Genomic DNA, 21,964 nt, shown 5'->3' on the forward strand with positions numbered 1-21,964 from the left:
CGCACATCCCTGGAAGGGGCATTTCCAGGTCTTTACGATTTACGGTGGGCAACAAAAGCAGAATGAGTCCACCTTCTCTCCATCTGTGGTGAGGTTCTCCTAGCATCTTGTACCTGAAGATTAAATATTACTGTTTGGGAGAGGAAGTATCATCAAGTGACTGTGGATTGACTTGGGTGTGGAGAGGGAGTGGAGAACTTTTAGTGAAGAGGGAAATCTTCCGTGGGCTTTAGAAGTTAAGAATTTTTCTCCAGGGCCTCCCTATGATTGAGGAACCTCAGTAATTTATTTCATTTATATTTGGAAAGTATGTTCAAGGTATTTTTTGCCCCTCCTATGCTTGCTGTGCATAAAAGAGGATGACGGAGCCCCCTCAGGTTTTTGAACAAGACACTTAGGGGTCTGGGGTGCCTGGGTAGCTCAGTGGGTTAAGTACCGGCCTTTGGCTCAGGTCATGATCCCAGGGTCCTGGGATCAAGCCCCATATTGGGCTCCTTGCCTACTTCTCCTTCTCCCTCTACCTGCTCCTCACTACTGATTCTCTCTCTCTCTCTCTCTCAAATAAATAAATAAATAAATAAATAAATAAATAAATAAAATCTTAAAAAAAAAAAAGACACTTAGGAGTCTGCTGGGGTGTAGATGCCCCACGAGGCTTGGATGTTACATCACTGGGCCACACGTGACAATGTCTCCTTCACTGGGAAACATAGAGCCCTCGGTCATTTTAGGAATCAAAACTCAGAAGGGATGTTTGCTGGGCCAGGATACTGTCTCCTGGGGTACACAGCCAGGTGCCTGGGTCACCGAAGAACAGTCATATTCCAAGAGAAGGGCCATCAGGTGAGGGAGGAGCCCTGGGGAGGATGTTCTCAGTGTCCGCCCTCTGTACTTACCATTGTCTTTTTCACATATACTTCTTGACCTCGGGATAATCCAAAATCTGCTATTTTGGCTACATAGTTTTCACCAACTAAAATATTCCTGGCAGCCAGATCCCTGTGGATAAACTGAAATTTTAAAAAAAACATCATGTATTTTCAGCATTTTTGCTTGTTCACTTCATTCTGCTGGCACAAAGCCACCAGGGCAAGAACTTTGGGAAACAGAGAAGAGAGGAATCCAATTCCTTAAAGTCCCTCTCCAAAATCCTCACTGGATTCTGCCAAATGACCCGCCATGTCTTAGGAGAAGCATTTTGGGAAGAAAGAAAGAAAGAAAGAAAGAAAGAAAGAAAGAAAGAAAGAAAGAAAGAAAAGAAAGGAAAGGAAAGGAAAGGAAAGGAAAGGAAACGAAAAGAAAGGAAAGGAAAGAAAAGAAAAGAAAAGAAAGAAAGAAAGAAAAGAAAAGAAAAGAAAAGAAAAGAAAAGAAAAGAAAAGAAAAGAAAAAAGAAAAGAAAAGAAAAAAGAAAAGAAAAGAAAAGAAAAGAAATCCAGGTCACTAAATCTTCCTGTTGCCATGTTAAGTCCTCTGCTGCTGTGCATCATTTGGACCCAGATGAGGCTAAGATTGGTTAAAGCACCTCACTAAATGCATACGCTGAGGTTCACTAAATACATGTATTGTCAGTTTTTGGCAATAAATAACATATATATATGTATATATATATTAGTAACCAAGAGATTAAATTTAGGGAGATTGTAAGGGGAAGTAAAAGGGGGAGGCAGACTAGAAAAATGTATGCATTTAATTCAACTCTGATTCTGTAGAGAATTTCAAAGGAAAGATTTTGGTCCTCACAACAAACCTGTTTTTGGCTCAAGTAGTCCATACCCCGGGCCACATCCGCTGCAAAATGGAGAAGCTGCTGGGAGGACAGCGTGGAGGCGGTGCTGTTGGCAATGGCAAAGGCTGGATCCGTCTCCAGCACTCGGCTCTTGCGCAGGAAGTCCAGGAGGTTTCCGTGGGGGGCGTATTCAATGGCCAGGTACAGGTAGCCTATGGCGAAAGGGAGAGACATCAGCTTCTCAGCAGCCCCTTGATAGCTGTGAAATTTCTGAGATGTGCTATGGTCCCAAGAATTGATTCCAGAACTCATTATCTAAAAGCAACACATCTGGAGGTACCAACCTTAAGAACACTGGCGACAGAGGAAGAGAAGTTCCATACTCCTGCCATACTTAAAGAACACCATGCCTGAAGCCAGGGTCCCCTCTTTCCCACTCCCATCCCTCCTAGCACACATGGACTAACGTGGAAGCTTCCTGAATGCTTTCGCTCACTAATAATAGAGAATGAAATCAATGTGTTTGCCTCCAGAAGAGCTAGGACGGCTAGTTTACATCACCTTTTATTTTTATTCAGTATTGATTGAGAACTGATATGAGCCACACATGTTATTCCAGTCTGTCTCTGCTTAAGGTTATTTTAAAAAAACAAAAATAAAAAGATTAAATACCCATGGCAGAAGGACCCATACCAGGTAACTTTCTCTCTTCTGCTTCTACTCCCCACCTAAAACTCATACTAAGTCACCGCATTGCTGATTTGGTCATTGGTCAGAAGAATCTAATGTCAGAGATTGCATTTTGCTTAGAGAAATCAGAAAACTCAAACTTTTAGAAAGACAGAAAAAAAAAAAAAAAAAAAAAAAAAAAAAAACAAAGAACAAAAACAGGTCCTCAAAGAAATCATGGTCCATTGTGTTGGTTTTCTTCCAAATTGTCCTCCTCTTTTTTTTCTAAAATAAAATTAATCTTCTTTCATAAAAACATTGATATCTAGAATCAATGAAAAGCAGAGTGGTTTTACTGCCTTTTAAAGATAAATTTTTTAGGGCCAAGTGATCCAGTTCTAAGCTTCATATTTTGTTATGAAGAAAATAAAATCTTGATGTTATTTTCACTTCAAAACATACATACATACATACATACATACATACATACATACAGATAAATTTTTTTTGGTATACCATTTTTAAAATTTAAAATGTCACATGATTTTGAATTTCAAAGACATTCTAAGAAATTGAAATCCTTGCAAAAAAAAATACTGTACCATGTTGCACTATAAGGCAAGATAGACCTCAATGCTTTCTTACATCGTTACTGAACTATAAATTTTAAGAGCCAGCCAATTATGTGTTAAGGTGATGACAGCAGAAATTTGAAAGATATATGTTTTTTTCTGTTGTTGGTGGTTACTTTTTTTTTTTCTAACTTTCATTTACTGCTGCCCTATGCTGATTACTGTTTTCAGGAAATAGCTCAAAAATAAACGTCATTACTTCATTATTTAACCTAAGGGACATGATCTGGTTTTCAGAATTACACCCTTATTGGATCACAGAATGATATATTGTTTGAAGCACCAGTATTTTTAGTTTAATAAATTGAGGAAAAGGAAGTAGTCTCTTTTCTTTTGTTGGTGTTTGTGCTGCAAAATCAACAAGAGGTTGTCAAGTTTGTAAATAACTCTTGTGTGGAGCTTTTTGGTGGGGGTAAACTTTTCCATGAGAAATTAAGTGTAAGCACAGCTGCAGAACTATAAACCAGGTGGCATGCAGATATAAACTTATAGAAGTACTCAATAATATCTGAATTAATAATGTAAGTTGAACTTTAAGAGTATGTGCAACATAGAATAGTGGTAAAGCTCCACCGTAATTGTACCAATAATTGTTTTGGGAAAAAATAAAGCTCTATCAGATATAAGCTTATTATTATTATTTTATCCTAACCATCACCAATGCTTTCACCTTGCAGTTGATTTCTGACGTTCTGGATTTAACATTCAGAGTATCAGTGTCTTGGGTTTGGAGGAAAAAAAGGTAGGCGATTAAAAAGAGTCAATGCACTTCACTCTTCCTGGTGCTGAGGACTCCCCCAATCTACCTAAGCAAGAGTAGCTGAGAAAACGTCTGGATTGGCAAGGACTGGCATATGCAGCAACCATAGGTACCTTCGAGAAGTAATGGTGAAACACATCATAGGGCAAAAGATCCAACCTCAGGACCAACCTCCAAATAGATGCCAAAATTCAGCATAATTTGTAAACGGGACTAAACATTTGGATTGAAACTGCAACTTAAAAAAAAAAGTAGGTAACATTCTTAAGATTATTATCTTTACTAATTTCATATGGAATGTGCCTGTTTCAAAAAAAAAAAAAATCTGGCAAGAAAGATAGGAAAAGAGCATCTTACCACGATGTTCACACGCTCCCAAGAGATTGATGATGTTTGGGTGGTGGCCAAGTTTACAGAGAACCTCCAGTTCCCCAGCGAAGTCCCTGTGGTCATCTTTGGAGGCATATTCTGGGAAGAAAGTCAAGAATTGTGATCCCTCTCTGTTAGACCTGTTCAACTGTCCTTAACTGTCCTGCTTAACTGTCCTTTCCTGTTCCCCAGGACCTTCACAGGCACTGAGTCACCATTAGGTCTGAAAAAATATATAGAAATCAGAGATGACTCTAAGAAGAGTACTTGGTACTGATGACACTTTGGGCTGACACTTTGTTGTTGAGAGCTGTCCTATTCACAGTAGGATATTTGGCAACATCTTAGGCTTTCCCACTAGATACCAGTAGCCCAACCAAATATGTATCCAGACACTGCTGAATGCACCCCCCCAAGAGGCAAAACACAGAGAATCACAGCTCTAAACTTTTTCTTGTTTATGCTTTCAAATACCCTGTGAAATTACTTGGTAGAGATGGAGCAGCCTCCAGTTTAGACTTTAGCTATCCTAGCTGAAGCCGCTGTCCAGCAACAAATATGCTGAGCAAGAGAACCAATGTTTCAGTGCAACACTAGGAATGCACACACCTTGCTTTATTATAATAATTTTAACTTGCCTTTCCACAAACCAGTCCGGCCAAAAAAAAAAAAAACAAAGCCTCAAATCCAACAGCATTTTTATGGAAGTTGCTTGGTGGTCAGGAAACTGAAATGCATTTGTTTCTATTTTTTCATCCTGTCTCTCCACTAGCACTCAGATCAGAGGAAGAACTACCAGGTACCATTCAGGCTGAAGGGAAGGCCCTCTCTGGTTGATGTACAAACTGATCAGCCTTGATAGGTGACAGAGTGCTGTAACTATTTTTTGAAAAATAACACTGGGTAGGAAAGGTAGGAGAGGGGGACAGTTGTGGACTGGTGGCCCAGGGCATGCTTGAACATGCTTAGGTATTACAGGAATGTTTCATGTGGACTAAGGGTACCTGTAAAACTAGCTAGTAGGCAATCCCAGGTCAGATAACCCTGTTCATGACACAAGAAGTCCGAGGGTCAAAGCCTTAGGAGTATTTCTTAAATGAAGTTCTTTATAATGAGTTGTCCCCCTACTTCAGTAACTGTTCTTCTTGGAGTGTATCAGTCTCCCTACAGACAGTTTCTGCCCTTTGCCCCGTTTAATCTATTTTACCTCTTCACGTGTGCATGAGACAATCAAACTCAGGTCAGATTTTAAAAGCCCTGGTTTGATAAGATTCTATATCCTTTTCCCTCATACTATTCTTACTATTCCCCAAAACTCCCCATGACTAAAGTAGCAAAACAGAAAAGAGATTTCTGGATGCTCTGCAAGACTTTATGTGCGTGTGTATGTGTGTTTGAAACATACTACTATCTCTCAGCACAGACACTATTTTATTTGTTTTATTTTACTTGCCTTCCATCAACACTGCAAAAAGCAGTGGTGATTTAGTGAGATTTAGGGTTAATTCCAACCTTAGGCTCAATATTGCCAACAAAAAGGGAAACCCATCAGCAACCTCTCTTGAGTCTGCATTGGGAAGCTAACCAACAACAGTAGTTAATCATTTTCCCTGCTCTAACACATGGCTTTCTAAACCCAAATGCTATAAAAGCAACACTGCACCTTTACAATCAAGCATAACCTGCTTCTTCACACAGAAGAGAACACACCTAGGACTGCCAGTGAACTGTCATTTTGTTTTCTCAGAGGATGTTTATTAGCCATCTTGTTAAGTAAGTAGGCATCAAGCAGTCTTGAGATGAACTCAACTGGAAAAGATTTAGTTCTTGTGACCTTAGACCCTGGTTTTCAAACTTGAGTATACAGAAGAATCACTGGGCATGCTGCTAAGAACACAAATTCTCACGTGCCACTCCAGAAATTCACATACAGTGGGAGAAGCCAAGGTGATGCATGTCTAACAATGTCTCCAGGAACTCTGATGCAGATAATCCATGAAGACAATGGTTTTCAAAGTGTGGTCTCCAAACCCTCAGCATCAGCATCACTGTGGACTAATTAGAAATGCAAATCCTCTGGCCCTACCCCAGACTTACTGACTCAGAAACCAGAGTGGACCCCAACAGTCTGTTTTTAACAAGTCTTCCAGGTGATTCTGATACACACTCAATTTGGAGAACCACTGCATCAAGAGAAACAACAGCACTCCCCTAAAATTAGCAGTGTGTGATAGAGAATCTGTATTCTCACATCCCAATGAGTCAAAACAGTGGCATTTAAACAGCCTTCATATTTACGTCCTGACCCCATCACTGGCTGACCTCAAAGGAACTATCACCTGCAGTTGCACAGAACAGCTATATTTGACATCATGCCAATTTTTTGTTTAAATAATGTAAGCCCACAGAGGAAAGATTCGACAGGAAGTCAAGTTTTATTCCCACCCTAGTAAAATGCTGACTTGATTTGGCCAAGCACTGACCTTTCATCCTTTTGATGGCAGCGTCCATCCGTAACCCATCCTTCTTGATGCGCGCCTTAAGAACCTGGCCAAAATTACCCTCCCCGATCACGTCTTGAAATTTGATGTCATTCCAGTCAAGCACTGGATAAATTGTAGGATCTGGGTTGTTTTTGGCCTTCCTGTTCAGGGCCAGGGTTCCTGAGTTGAACTGCACAGCTGGTTCTTCCCTCTGGAGAAATAATTTTTTTCATGGTTTTGTGTCAAGATTTTTCATAATTCTAATGTGCATAAGTACTCCTGGTGTGTATCCCTACCAGGTAAAACAAGAAATTGTCTATCTAAAAAAAGAAAAAGAAATTGTCTAATTCTAGAATGCAGATGGAAACAGGTTTCATCTAATAGGCTGTCTATAGGGCTGCATTAGATAATTCCAGGCCTCATGGGGAAGGCAGACTGCAATCAATTAGCAATGTCTGCAGAGAGTGAGACAGGAGGGAATAACAGCAAGTATGCCACAGGATGGCACATCCTTGAGTTAATCACAATTAAGTGTGGAATGAGCAGGTGTTCATTTCTGGTTTAGAAAAGAACTCAGAGATCCTATCTGGGGCAGTTACAGGCCATGCCTTCATAAGAGCTTTCCATGCATTGTCTTGGTCTATTCTCTCTGACTTATCGTAAACCTTTGAACCTCTCAAGCCCACTCTAGAGCAGAGTCTGGCTCCAGGATTACACAGACTTATAGCAAAGCCCAATACAGCATCACCTTTTCTCCTGAGTTTGAGAGGCTGCTAACATATCATGAAAAAGGACAGGTACCATGATGAGTGCCAGTGCTCCAGCCCCCTTGCTGGTCTTCCTCCAGTGACAGCCTGAGTTGAGCCAGCTCTGGCATGGAGTCAGAAAACAAAGCTCCCCAAGTATAATTTTGTAAACCTTGGTTACTAGTCAAAATTTCTAGATGAAAGAATGAGGCAGTGCATGGTATTATGAACTATGACTGTAGACTGAAGGGTACAAAGGAATGGAGATATACACATGTGCATATAATTCATATATATTACACATTTATATGGGGGATAATAAGATTGTGGGAGTAGGGATGCCCAGGTGGCTTAGTGGTTGAGCATCTGCCTTTGGCTTAGGTCATGATCCCAGGGTCCTGGGATTGAGTCCCACATCAGGTTCCCCGCAGGAAGCCTGCTTCTCTCTCTGACTATGTCTCTGACTCTCTCTCTGTGTCTCATGAATGAATGAACGAATGAATGAATGAATGAATAAATAAATAAATAAATAAATAAATAAATAAATAAATAAATCAAATCTTAAAAAAAAAGATTGTGGGAGTAGAAAAGGGAACTGGAAATAGGAAATGTGGTGAAAACTTATCTAGTGCAATACATCATTACTCATCACACTGAGGTCTGTTTGTACTCATATCCTTCCTTACACAGTGTTCAGTTCTTCGTATTGCAAGATTAGACTCCCTGGTGACTTATCACTAGGATGACCATACATCTCATTTTGGCAGGGCAATAATTCTGTTTTATCTCTGGCTTCCTAAATCATTATTAAAAGCAACCTTTTCATTCTCAAAACCACTCCAGTTTTGACAACAAATTATGTAGTCATGCTGTTTATCCCCATTTCATAATGAAAGTCAAAGAAAAAACGAGACCTGCTTAAAGGAAATATTCGCTTTACAAGTCAATTTCCTGGTCCACATCTTTTTTTTTTTTTTTTTTTTAAGTAGGCTTCACACCCAGAATGGAGCTTGAGTTTATGACCCAGAGATCAAGACCTGAGCTGAGATTAAGAGTCAGATGTTCAATCAGCTAAGCCACCCAGGTGCCCTTCCTAGTCCACATCTTTAAAGTGAAGGTTCTGCATACATGTAGACTTGTACTTATTATAAACTAGTAGGAAGATAAGGCACTACCACATTTTGGAAGGCTTGGGCCATTCTCCTTTGGACATTTGCCCTCTTTAACTGCAACATGATCAGGAAGGCCAACAGCACTGTCAGGCAGGTCATTCCCGCTGAGCCAAGGATGGCTATGAGCAGCATCTTCCCACCTCCAAGGTCCGCTGGTGCTGCACAGAAGACAAGAGAAGCAGCAGGGTTAGTTTAGGAAAGATAAGCCAAGACCATCTATGAGAGACCATGGTATAATGGAAATATAATGGCAGCTCTGGCTCTGCCACCTAATTGCTACAGGACTTTGGGCTACTCATTTATATGTTCTGAAGCTCAGTGGAGAGGAGTCTGACTCATAGGGTTGTTATAAGACCTTAAAAAAAAAAAAAGTGCTAATTCTTCGTTGTTACCATGTGTCCAAATTTTACTTCCAAGTAGAGGCCTAAGCAGCAGCACATTATCAAATAACAGCAAGAACGACTAACTAAAGGACTTTGGGAAAGCAGCTAAACCTCCCTGCACAATTTTCCCACCTAGAAAAGCTCTCAAGTTCTAAGATACTGAGCTTAGAGTCTATAAGATATTTTGCTTTTTTTTTTTTCTTGATTAAAAGCTGATTGAGAAAATCTGAGCATACCAATGGGAGAATGAAGGAAAGAAGGAGAGAAAGACAGAACAGAACAACCACTGAATTTAGAGGTCAAATCAAAATACACTATTAAAGATTATAGTCTAATCCTTCCATTTGTTTCCCTTATTTAATTCAAATAAGATTAAATGCAATATAGTTTTATGAAAAAGTCTGTAGAGCATGACCCCATCTTCTTACAAGTATTCTTCTGTGATAATCTCTCTTTTCTTCCTTCTATCTCTAAGCATGGGTGCATAGAGAAACACCTGGAATGGAATGGTGAGAATTTTGTTGTTTGGTATGTCTTGTTTTTAATTTTTCTGTTTGTAGTTTATGTATAGGTTGGACTTAGGGCCTTTATACATTTTACCAATACACAAATAATTATAAAAATAATACATGTATTAAGGGTATCAACTGAAAACTCCAACTCTCTATAATTGGTAAACTCATCATTCCTTTGACATTTCAAAAATATTCCAAAGAATCAGCACTGAAAATACAGCATGTTTCATTTTATTTATTAAGCCCTAGATAGACCTCAAAAACCAAGTTTTTACTACTATAAGATTTTCTGTAAAAATAAACTGTAGCCCAGATTATAAATCTGCAAAAATTTCCATCTAACATCACTCTATGTTCCCTCGCACATGTTGCAGAGGGCTGGGAGGTGCCATTGCAGACAGACTTCAAAGGGAAGGTGCTCCAAGAGCTGCAGACCCACCTACCCTGGTCCCTTGTTCACTTAACTACATTGAACCAGTATTATCAGTCACAAACCCTGGGCATTGTGTGCTTGGCACTCTGAGGGACCTCTATCTATCTCAGAGAGGTCACTCTCACTGGAGTGGGGGTTAGTAGTGGACATGAAGACATCATAACTCGGATCCAAAAAGTAAAAAAAAAAAAAAAAAAAAGCAAACTTAGAATAGCATAGTATCATTCAGGCTAAAAGAGGAGTTCATTTGAGAAAGAATGGAGTTGGTTCTTAGAGCCTCCCACTGAAGCACCCACACAGGCTTGCCTTCACTAAGCAGGTTTCACATTCTTTTTCCAGGGAATCAAATTCACATTCCTCAGGGCTTCCATTGTTAGATGAGGAGTGCTAAGGGACTAAGTTAGTCTAAGTCTAAGGCTTAACAAAAGAAAATGGATCAATAAGGTATCCCTCCCAGGGGCATTTTCAATATAAGAACCTATCTAGCAACTGTGAAGCCTATTTGGACAGACGAATTTTGTCACATGACATACATATGAGGTAAATATCTTAAGATAGTGGAGCTTTTCTGATACTCTCCAGAAATAATCTTAGGTAAATACCTGGTCATTCTACCAACCTTGAGATTTAGAAAGGGTCATCAGTTCATGAGAAAAGGTTGGGTTGCTTGACCCTATGTTGTTCTCTGCAAAAATGTCCACCTGGTAAGCTGTTTCAGGCTCTAGGCCCTTTAGCTGATACTGGGTAATGGTGGCATTCTTGATCTTCACATCAATGTGCTGGTCTTCATTCTTTCCCTGAACCTTGTAACGGATGATAATAGATGAAATAGAATAGCCATCCAAGATTGTCCAAGAGATCATGGCTGAGGAGTCTGTGATGTTAGAAATCTTGATGTTTTCTGGTTGAGGAGGGAGAACTAGAAATTAAAGGAAAAAAATCACTTCAGTTACACTACTATCTCTTAGATTTTTTTTTTTTATCTCTTAGATTATTATGCTTTCAAGAGATACTTACTGTCAGCTCATAAAACAAGAAAGGCAAATAGGTGTTTTCTCAGATGGTAATTCCAATCAATTAGAAGTGGATTCCACACATACTTGACAAGATGGCAAAGACAGGAAAATGGCAACACATATATTATCATATATTTTCTCATCCTTGCATTCAATTAAGACATGAAATTCTATTACTCCACAAATATACTGTTTTTGATTTTGGGAGAACAGAAAAGTTATGAGAGTTGACATTTATATAGGCCCTTCCATATACTAACTCATTTCCTCTTCATAACAATCTTATCATAAATATTCAGTCCCACAGAGATAAAGTGACTTGACCAAGGTCACACAGCTATTACACAGAAGAAATACAATTCAACTCCTGACAGTCTGACTCCACAGTCCATTGTCTTAGCCACTGTATCCAAAAGGCTATCCTTGCCCTAAATGCATTTATAGAACAGTAACAGTCAGTGTATACATAAGAAAATGTGTTAAGGACTTAATAGACAAAGTACTTTAGGAATTTGGGAAAAACAGAGATCACATTCTACTCTGGGGCAGGATGAGAGAGAGATGCTTTGAGGTTTTCCAGATGTGAAGATGACATGCATAGAATCATCCCTGCGCTTTGATTCAAATACCTTCCAATAAAAGGCACAAGCAAGAGGCAAGTTGCTGACTCTATATAGCTTGATACTCTATGACCCCAGGGAAGAAGAAATCCAAGGTCTTGCCCCAGAATCAATTATACCTTACATCTATAAGGCTGTTGACAAGGTGCTTCCATATGCAGGTTTCCTCTTGACCCTCATAACCACATAGGTAGGTTAGCAGTGCTGAGATTTTTATTGTCCAAATTTTAGAGATGAGAACACTGAGACTTCAAAAATGCGAGGGGCTTATACTCGTCCCAATAAGTAAGTAGTAGACCATGCCTTTTCACTCCATATACTACTGTCTTTCCATAAGCAAAATAGACCATTTGAGAAGTGTTTTAGGTTATATTCTTTCTATTCTAAATTCTGAGCAATTCTTCTTCATTCTAAGTTTCCTTTTCCCATGGTGTTGATGTCCCATGTCATACTCCTTTGGTAGCTATGGCAATTTATGAGAATTGGATATTGAATTTTGAGTCTTCCAAATCTGATGTTCATTCTCAATGTCCAGCAGGTGGTAAATGATCCAAAATCACAATAAAGTAATCAAGAATATGCTTTAATTTTCTTTGCTTCCAGTAATAAGATGCTGTATATTTTATATCTCCCATAAGGAGATAACAGAGTATTTGGATTCTTAACATTTTCAGATTACTATGAACACATGTTTAATGTGTATATAGTTGTGCTTCCAAAAAAAAATTCAACTTTATAAACCAGTGGTATTCTAAGCCTGTCACAAAAAGAAGCAGTGCCTTGCAGACACCTGTTAATTTTGACGCCAACTAAAGAACATAAATTTACATCTACGAATTTATCCACATTATGCCTGAAAGATGTCAACCTTTGGGCTAGCTCAGTGGATCTGTGATTTAGATGCATTGACATCTGAACCCAGCAATCAACATTTTGGCAGTTTCCCCAGGTATATTCTAAAGTAGATTTTAAAACACTTTAAGAAAAGCAAATCAGAATATAAACAATTTAGAGGTGGGATAGGACTGCAAAAGGAATTCCTCCAGGAATCAGTCTTGCCTTGAAAACAGTCCAGTGCCTGTCCAAAGAGACAAATAGACAGTATGGTTTGTCAAAAACAAACAAAACATAAACCTGAAATGTGAATTTGATTTCTAACCCCATGACATAATGGCTGTATAACTTTGGTCAAGTCACTTACCCTTCTTTGTTGTAGGTTCCTCATCTGTTAAATGTGATGATGATTCCTATTCTAATTTTTTTATAAAGTCATAGTTAAGTGTCAAATGAGATACTCTGCATATACATATACAAAAAATTACACACATATATTATTTTTACACATGTTTGGGGCCATGTACCAAATCTGATTCATTCTGCTCCTTATACTTGAACCAGATGGAACTGCTAGGCTGGGCACCAACATAAGCTTTATAACTAGAAGCATTAGTTTTACTTCTGAATAACCTATATGCATGTTCAGCCAATGGCAACATAGCATATTAACAAATATTTCAGTGAAAACTAAAATATTCTCATCCATATTCTCCTTGCCCCAATCTCCTGATCCTAGAGGGACCAGCTGCTACCATGCCAATCAACTTCTCTACCACTACCACCAGCATAATGCCTCTCATCCTCATCTAATTCCATACAACTGCCCAAGCCAAGTCCACGTTCAGTGACTACTAGCTAGTTTTCATTTAATCCTATAACTATGATACTGATTGTCATGATTTTGATCATTTATAATTCTCTACAATTACATTATTAATTCTCTATAATTACCTCTAATGAGGGTAAACTTTACATAGAATAATCAACGGATAGCTAAGACAACTTTGAAAAAAATAGCAATTCAGTCTACAGTTTCCAATACACTGCATAAATCTATGGTAAGTTAAACAGGTTGGAAATGGTAGGAATATACAGATCAAAAGTAGACAAAGATCAGGGACACCTGGGTGGCTCAGTTGGTTAAGTGTCTGCCTCTTGAATTCAGCTCAGGTCATGATCTCAGGGTCATGAGATCAGGCTCCCTATTGGGCTCTGCCCTGAGCAGGGCATCTGCTTGAGATTCTCTCTGCCCTCCCCTCCACTCTTGTGAGTATGCACACACACACACACACACACACACACTCTCTCTCTCTCTCTCTCTCTCTCAAATAAATAAAATCTTTAAAAAAATTAAAGATCAATGGAAGAGAAAAGAGGACCAGAAATAAATGCAAAACCAATATGAGAAATGGGCATATGATGCAGAAAGCATTACAAGTCACCAGGGGAACTATTCAAAGTATGGCATTGTGACCATTAGCTTGTAATATGTGAATAAATAATATTAAAATTAAAAAGATTAAAGTACTTACACCAAAATAACATTCCTATGTTTTAAAGACCTAAATATGCAAAATGAAAGGCTAGAACTATTAGAAAAAATATAGAGAATACGTTTATGATCTTGGTGTAAGGAATAATGCCAAAACACAAAAAGTACAAACCATAAAGGCAAATATTTAAAGGACTGATTATATCAAAATGTAAAATATCTGTAGGTAGAAGACACCACAGACAAGGTGTAAATAAAGAGATTAGGTGAATAATATTTGCAATGTGTGTAACAAAATTAGTATCCAGATTATAGAAACAACTTTTTTTCTTAAGACTTTTTTAAAGTAATCTCTACACCCAATACAGGGGTCAAACCCACAAATCAAGATCATGAATCATATGCTTCAACTACTGAGCCAGCCAGGTGCCCCTAAACAATTTTTTACAAGAAAAGACAACCAATAGAAACTGGGCAAAGTGTATCAACAAATGCATCAAAAAAGAGGAAATCCAAATGCCTAAGAAAAGATGCTCAACACTGCTAGTTACCAAGAAAATTAAAATTGAAATTAACAGTGGGGTACCATCTTTTACCTTTGATATTATGATACAAAGGTCTTCAACATCAAGGGGTATAGATATAGGGAAAGGATATATATGCAGAAATGAATAGGGAAAGGATATATATACAGAAATGGATGTAGGGACATATCCCCTAGAAAAGCTGTCACATCTATGCACCTGAAGACCTGTATAAGGATGGTCATTGCATTTTTGTTTGCGATAAGTTAAAAAAAAAAAAAAAGGGAAGGAAGTGATACAGGAAGGAAGGTAGGAAGGATGGAAAGAACTTAAATGTCCACCTCAAAAGGAACAGATAAAAATATTATGCAGAAGTTTAAAAAAATACATGTCAGATCTAAACAATGAACATGGGTAAGATGGAAATCATAGCATTTATTCCACAAAATGAGATGAAGAATGGTATGTATGCATATGCACACTTACGGATGAATCTAACACATTGTGCTGATTCAACCTTGAATGGAAAGATACACAGCAAACTCATAATTGAGCAGGCCATAGAACGGGAGTAGGGATGATGGTTCAAGGGCCTTGTGATCTCTCTGTATTGTGCCATTACTTCCACAAATCAACAAAAAAGCTGAAAACAAATATGACAAAATATTAACAGTAGTTAATTCTGGGTGGTAGGAATGTGTTTGTTGTATTTTTCTCTGCACTATTCTGTAATTTTTTAATTTCACAGAACTCTTAAAAAATGATGAACAATCCCTGAACACTAACAAAGCAGTTGAGACTTCTACATGTCACTGATACAAGAGAGTGGCTGGAAGAACACGGAGCCAGTTTCTATATCTGGGATTGAGCAAATGGAGATGCAGCTGCCAAAGAGAGCCTCAGACATAGGGTGTTGGCAAGGAACCCCATGATCCTAACGTAAGTGGTGGTTGATGTGGCTAAGAAATATTTAATCTTTCCAAGGACTCCAAAATGCACAGACACAGTTCTAATGCAGTGAATCAATAAAGAACTCTTTGCTTAATAATGAAAAAATTTCAATACTACCAAGAAACCCAAGAACTTCCAACTAATTTCAAATGACTGATCTGAAATAAAAAAAATCCTGAGCTACAGAATATTTTGAAGGAAAAAAAGGTTTTATCACTCTCAAATATATTTTATAACTCCAAGAATTATCTACTATGAAGATTTTTCAAGCAGAGTAATTTGACTTTTAAGATTAGGAAAGACCTATCTAATTAACCAGCATTTATGTGTATGAAGAAACAGGAAAATCCTAAAAATTATCCTATAACAAATTAAACAAATCCTAGGAAACCTTATCCATGCTATTAATTTACTTAATTAATGACTCCATACCAAGGAAATGGAAATCTTAGCACACTCCTGCCTGAATTATTGCAAATCCAAATATATGAAGGTTCCTTACATATACCAGTTATTTAAATGATTTGCTGCATTGGGGTGGGGCACCAATTAGCCTCCATTCACAATTAACTGCCTTTCATGATTTCTAGCAAACAGTCTTGACTTGGTGGTAGCTAAGTCCAAGTGGCAGCAGCCAAATGCCATTCAGTCAAGGTTGGTGCCACATTAGTTACTTACTGTCACTAAGGGTCCAAGCAATGAGATCTTCACTCCATTCCCCCTGGGCCTTGGTGTTGACTCTGGCTCGGACTATGTACTGTTCCCTGGGGTGTAAATTGTTAAGTAGTACTGAAGTCAAGTTGCCTGGCACTTTGATATTCTGCTGGTCACTATTCATTTGCACAGACCTTCTCTCCACTTCAACATAAAAGTCATCTTCTGAGCTTGGAAATATTGGCTGCCAGGTCAAATTTAGAGTGGTCTGACTTTTTGGTAGGAGGATGAGACCTCTTGGAGGAGGAAGACCTGGAAGAAACCAGAAGGATCATGATTTTTTTAAGATTTTATTTTTAAGTAAGCTCTATTCCCAAAGTGGGGTTTGAACTTACAACCCCAAGATCAAGAGTCACATACTCTACTGACTGTACTGCCAGGCACCCCTAGATCATTATTTTTTGCATATGATGGAGCACAAACATCCCCAAAAGGCAACTTTACAGAATAACCTTAGCATCTAGACTAATACACAACTTCATGAACCATCAAAGAAACACAAGCTAGCAGTCTAGTACTTTTTTTCTATTAAAAGTGCCAATCTTTATAACAATTCTAATCTTGTAGTTTGAGTAATTACACTACAGGAATCCCTTTAGAGAACAACTGGGGAATATTTCTCAAGAGCTGTAGAAATGACTGTCTGTTTTGGTCCCATAATCTGACCATATCAGAGATTTATCCTGAAGAAATAATCCAAAGGAAGAGAAAAACCTAAGTGCATGAAGACATATATTATGACATTATTTATAATATCAAACAATCAGAAGAATCCTAAATGCTCAAAATAGGAAAACACTTTAATAAATTATGATATAATCATCCAATGGATTAAAATAGATCACTGGGAATAGTATGGGAAGTCAATAAAAATATTTCTAATATGTGAGGGAAAAAAAGCTGTGATTGCAACATGGTAAAAGTCATGGCTACAATTGGTGAAGAATAGAGAGGAAACTGATAAAAATTAAAACATGGATTTTCCAAGGTTGTGGGATGGGGGTGGGTACTATTCCATATTTCTATTACGATTTTGAGTAATATCTTTTAAGGCAATTTCAGGGTTACTTCCCTGTAGCAAGAATTTCAAACATTGTAACATGACTTGGCCAAGCCCTGCTCTCATCACATCAAGGTATTAGCTATGACCACATGCTGCCCTGGCCAAGAACCTGGGCTACCAGACAGGTACCTGAATGGAAACAATATGGGTTTTGACATGAAAGAGATAGGAGAATGCCTAGCTTTGTGGCCTTGGGAAAATTCATGAGCTCTCCAAGTTCACATGTTACACAAAATGGAAATAGTTATCTTTCAGACTCAGGAGGAGCAAATGGGATAATGGATGTGAAAATGCTTAGAAGGAGTCAGGGTCTCTTACATAACCTGCTCTCCCTCCTTCCTTCCTTCCTTCCTCCCTTCCTCCCTCCCTTCCTGTCTTATCTTGTGTCTATGCACAGAGAAGGACTCTGTGTATTTTCAATTATAATAATAGTAAATTGACTTTTAAATTCCAGATACTAAGTATTTTCAAAACATAGAAGGGGGATCCTCTAATTTACACATTCTGAGTGGGGACATTATTGGTTCCTGGGATATAACAACAGTTTTGATATTACAATGGCTTATGTAATATATATATATATATATACACATATATATCTGTGGTATTAAAATTCATGGCAGGGGAGATATTAGGACAAAAGAGACATTTTGTCCTAAGGACACAGATATCTAATGAGGGCAGTGATTGAAGGAAGAGGGGGAGGGGGAGAGCAGGAGAGAGAGGAAAAGGAGAAAAGGTTGAGAAACTGCTCTCTCTCCTTTGGGTTAGAGGTAAGAGGAAGGGTCTGTTTCCATACACTGGGACAGGGACTCCTGCCTGCTGTTACACTATGGAGGTCTCACAATTTGCTTGGCATTATGCTAACGCAATAATTATTCTCTGTAGCCTTTGAAAATTAAATCATTATTTTAACTAATTAATATTAATACATTTATTACTCTAAATAGTTATTACTCTTTATATCCTTTACAAGTTGAAAGAGGGGGTGTCAGCTCCTTTTGCTCATCTCTGAAGTTTAAGTCCCAAAAGAAGCCACCCAGAAGGGCCAGGCAAGCTTCAAACGACAAAGCAGAAGGGAGGGCTGATGTTTTGGGGCATATATGTAAACCCCCGGAGCCTATGCTTGAAACAGAGGAGTAACTCGATAAATGGTCATTTCGCTTTTTCCTTTCCTTCAGGAACATGACTTCCCCTCCACTTCTCCCTACCTGCCCTCTCTCTGCCATGTGTTCAGAGTGTGATCTCTCTCTCTTGCCTCCCCTCCGGGCCTCCTGGCCTCTACATTAAATCAACAAACTTATAAATAGTACAACTGCCGGATGAATTAAAAAACAAACATCAGCAAAATTCAAATGATGGGAAAAGAAGAACCTTCAAGAATTCCCTCCCCACCTACCCCTGAGAACTACTTTGAAATATTCCAAGACATTTCTAAATACATCCTGGCTGGAACATATTCTGAGTGCTGAAGACAGTGCAGTGTGGGTCTGTGAAGTGTTTTATGATCTGTTCTCTAAATACTTTCCATCTGAGTCAGATTATGACCTTCCCCTTTGATTCATCAACTGGCCAGAGAGAGAATTAACTACATTTGCCTCTTAGCAGCAACATGACCACAGAGCAGAAGCCCCTTTTGATCTCTTTATCTTCTAACTTACAGTTTCTGGTGTTTTTTCTATTTGCTACCTGGTCAGTTCCTGGGAAACCTTCCCTTATTTGTGCATTGCTTCTATAAGCACCAAAGAAGTTCCTGAGTTCCATTTGGTTCTTTAAGGATGCTGCTGGTGGGATGAAAACTAGGAGGGAGAAGTGGTGAGCAAAGAGGGTAGTGTCTGTTAGGGATGCACCACCCCTTCAGGACAGCAAACTCATTCTAGTTCCTTCTGCCTTTAGGAAGTGAGCTAAAAATAAGAAAAATTGACCAACTAGGATAAAGAAATGGTCTCTCTGGGCTCCTAGGTAAAAAAAATAATAATAATTGAAGAAATAAAAGGATGTGAAGCCTAAAGATCAATTTATTAACCACTCTGGGACTCTACTTGTCAATTTATAAAATGGGGAAGATAATTCTTACCCTTTCAGATAATATGAATTAAATTTACATGAATTTCAAACTATAAAGCTGACTGGGAGACAGTAACAAATGATTATACAGAGTGAACACTAGAAAATAAACTTTACTAGTGATCACCTTCTTGTTTCAGAGAGAGGTACCTGGGTAGCAGAAAGCTGGAGCCTAAGTTAGTATCAAGGAAACTTCACAAATTCAAAATTCAAGGGACCCTCAATTAACACAGTAGAAGGGCAATAGATACTAAAATTGATCAATCAAAGAACTATTGCTACATATATTACTTAGAACGTAGGGACCCAGGATCAGCAACATCAAATACAACTTGTCAACTTTTTACAGCTGTAAAATCTTGAGTCTAACACCTACTTCAAACCTACCAAATTGGAAGCTCTGGGGGTGGGGCCCAGAAATCTGTTTTAGTAAGTTCTCCAGGTAATTCTTATGGATTCTAATGTTTGAGAACCTGTAGGAAGCAGTACTGCGAGGTGGAAAGGTGGAACAGGGGTCTGCTGTTCTTTAGATAAAAAGCCTTAAAAAAAAAAAAAAGTCCTTTCATTGTATTTGATGTTTTAACTCTGTGCATGAATTAACTTTGAAAAATTAGAAATTAGTTTTAAAAATAAATAAACCGGGATTTCTGAAGTATGTATGTGGCGAGAGTCTGGCATAGGCCCTGATGATGGAAACAGGAAGCTTTTAGTAAAACTCAGGAGCCAAGCAGTTGCTGCTAAGTAAATCCCTGTTCCTAAGGGATGGCCCTGCCTTCCTGAAGGCTCATCTGCTTCCTCCTCTGTCCCCATACTGCTGCAGACACCCTCCCCTGGGGACAGAGACCAGGAGTGCAGCCCAAATCAAAGAAGGATTTGGCTCCAAGCTACCAACCTTCCTGTCACTTTCCCACCCATTCAAAAGCAAACTCCTTCCCCCAGCATCCCCACCCACCCACTCACCCACCACCACCCTTCCTGGTCTTCCTTCCTCTTTCCCCTTCCTCCCCCCTCCCAGCCACTGCAGAAATAAATGCCGTCTGCTTCCACTGACCGATAGAAGCAGTTGTGAACCGTCTCACAGGTCCCGGATGCCCTTCCCCGCCCTCTCCACGCCGGACCAGCTGCACGCAGAGCTCGTATTCTGTGCGAGGTTCCAAGTAGTTGAGTGTAACAATCTCATTTGTCACTGAGAAGAGGGAAAGTCCAGGAAACTTAAATTGGCATTCTTGTACATTGTTTACAATGGAATGTTGTTACTGTGATGTAAACTAGTGTTTGGTTTTCAAAAATACAATGTCTAAGTAAAATAGGCAATCCCCCCTTCAGGACCTCACTATTCCTAACAGAAGGAAAATGAGACTTTTTAAAGGAAGTTTCCAGGTTACAACGCATACTTTAATGTAAGCCTCCTTGAGCCACTTAATCACTTCTGCTCTATCTTTTGTCTTTTCATCTGTAGGGTAAAACCACACAAATCTTCAACTATATGAAATAACAATTAGATTTAAGGGGGGGAATTCAATCAAAAGGATATAAAATAATTTAATTGCCACTGTTTTTAAATACATAGTGATTGCAATCAAGCTCTCAACAGAAGAGATTCTTTGAGGGTTTGTTTACAAAGACCAGAGAGCAGATTTAAAATACTCATGCCATTTATAAATGAAGAGTTCTAGAGTAATTGAAAATAGATCCCATAGACAAATAGTATATGCATCTTTTCTCCTTAGTTTTTGTTTTAGTCAGCCTCTATTCTCCACAGGTATTGCAGAAGTACTATCTTACCATATGATCAATTCCCAGTTGGTAAGAAAAAAAAATGGACTGTGTTTAAGAGTTGTTAGAAGAACACTTTGTGGATGTCCACTTGCAGAAAGTGACGATGGATTATTACCACTATATGAAAAAAAAGCTGCTTTTTATAAGACCTACCCATTGATATTGTCAACAGCAACTTAGCAAATTAGCCTTACATCACTGGGATTCTGAATTTTGGATGAGTCTACAATAGAATGTGCAGGGCTCAGTAACAGTGTCATGACTTAGTTCAACATATCCAGGTCAGCTGGGTTAACATTAAGCCAAAACTTCCTTTTGTTCTCCTTTTAGTAATTTCCTCAATTACCTGTATATAGTATGGAAGAGTGCCCTTTTTAGGAAATCACAGGCATGGTGATACCTAAGGATTGGTAGGTAATTCTCTAATACTCTGAAATGGAATCCTCTGCTACAGCCATTACCTTTGGGCAGAGAAATGAGAGTGGAAGAGAGGATTTCTATATTTGAGGATTTTTTTTTCCCCTGGTGCCACCTCTTTAGGTTGAATCTTTCCTGTTCAAATCTTACCTTGAATATGCCGCCAAGCCTCATAATGATTAACAGGTTTGTATAGAAGCTTCTTGGATTTGATTGGTCCATCCCCAAAGTAAGGCTCAGAGCTGATGTTGATGACAGCAAAATTATGTCCAGTGTCAATCACGTTTGGGGCATTCAGGGGTTTTGGAAGAACTAAACAAAATTTTCAACAATCAGATTAGTCTTTGGAGTTGGATTATTGCTCTTTGGTGGGGATAGAGGATTAGTGACTTTACATTTCCAACAAAACCCTCTTGAGGCAGGTACAATAGTGAAACACTGGGTAACTGCAAACAAAAGACAGGGAATGCAGTCTGATACCTGACAGAGTGTTTGTGACAACTGAGTAAAACCTGTGATAGCTCTCTGGTTTCTCAGGGCCATAAGCATCCTGTTGTTGCTCAAGCCCATGGCGTGCATGCACACAGATTAGCCT

The 21,964-nt window shown here is 38.7% G+C and overlaps 1 protein-coding gene across 2 annotated transcripts in view; it reads right to left on the reverse strand.

Moving 5' to 3' along the window:
* TEK (TEK receptor tyrosine kinase) overlaps positions 1-21,964 on the reverse strand; it is a 97,646-nt gene that overhangs the window by 9,244 nt on the left and 66,438 nt on the right. Inside the window, exons 10-18 of one of the 2 annotated variants that reach the window (XM_026009003.2) lie at positions 21,520-21,681; positions 20,225-20,359; positions 16,008-16,295; positions 10,509-10,808; positions 8,565-8,716; positions 6,641-6,851; positions 4,146-4,256; positions 1,749-1,939; positions 897-1,010 (exon numbers count right to left, since the gene is read on the reverse strand). In XM_026009003.2, the coding sequence (XP_025864788.1) occupies positions 897-1,010; positions 1,749-1,939; positions 4,146-4,256; positions 6,641-6,851; positions 8,565-8,716; positions 10,509-10,808; positions 16,008-16,295; positions 20,225-20,359; positions 21,520-21,681 (1,664 nt within the window). Of the gene's footprint in view, positions 1-896; positions 1,011-1,748; positions 1,940-4,145; positions 4,257-6,640; positions 6,852-8,561; positions 8,717-10,508; positions 10,809-16,007; positions 16,296-20,224; positions 20,360-21,519; positions 21,682-21,964 lie in introns of both variants that reach the window. The other variant, XM_026009002.2, reaches the window with a different exon arrangement.

The sequence above is a fragment of the Vulpes vulpes genome, chromosome 12, assembly GCF_048418805.1.
Source record: "Vulpes vulpes isolate BD-2025 chromosome 12, VulVul3, whole genome shotgun sequence".
NCBI classification, from domain to species: Eukaryota; Metazoa; Chordata; class Mammalia; order Carnivora; family Canidae; genus Vulpes; species Vulpes vulpes.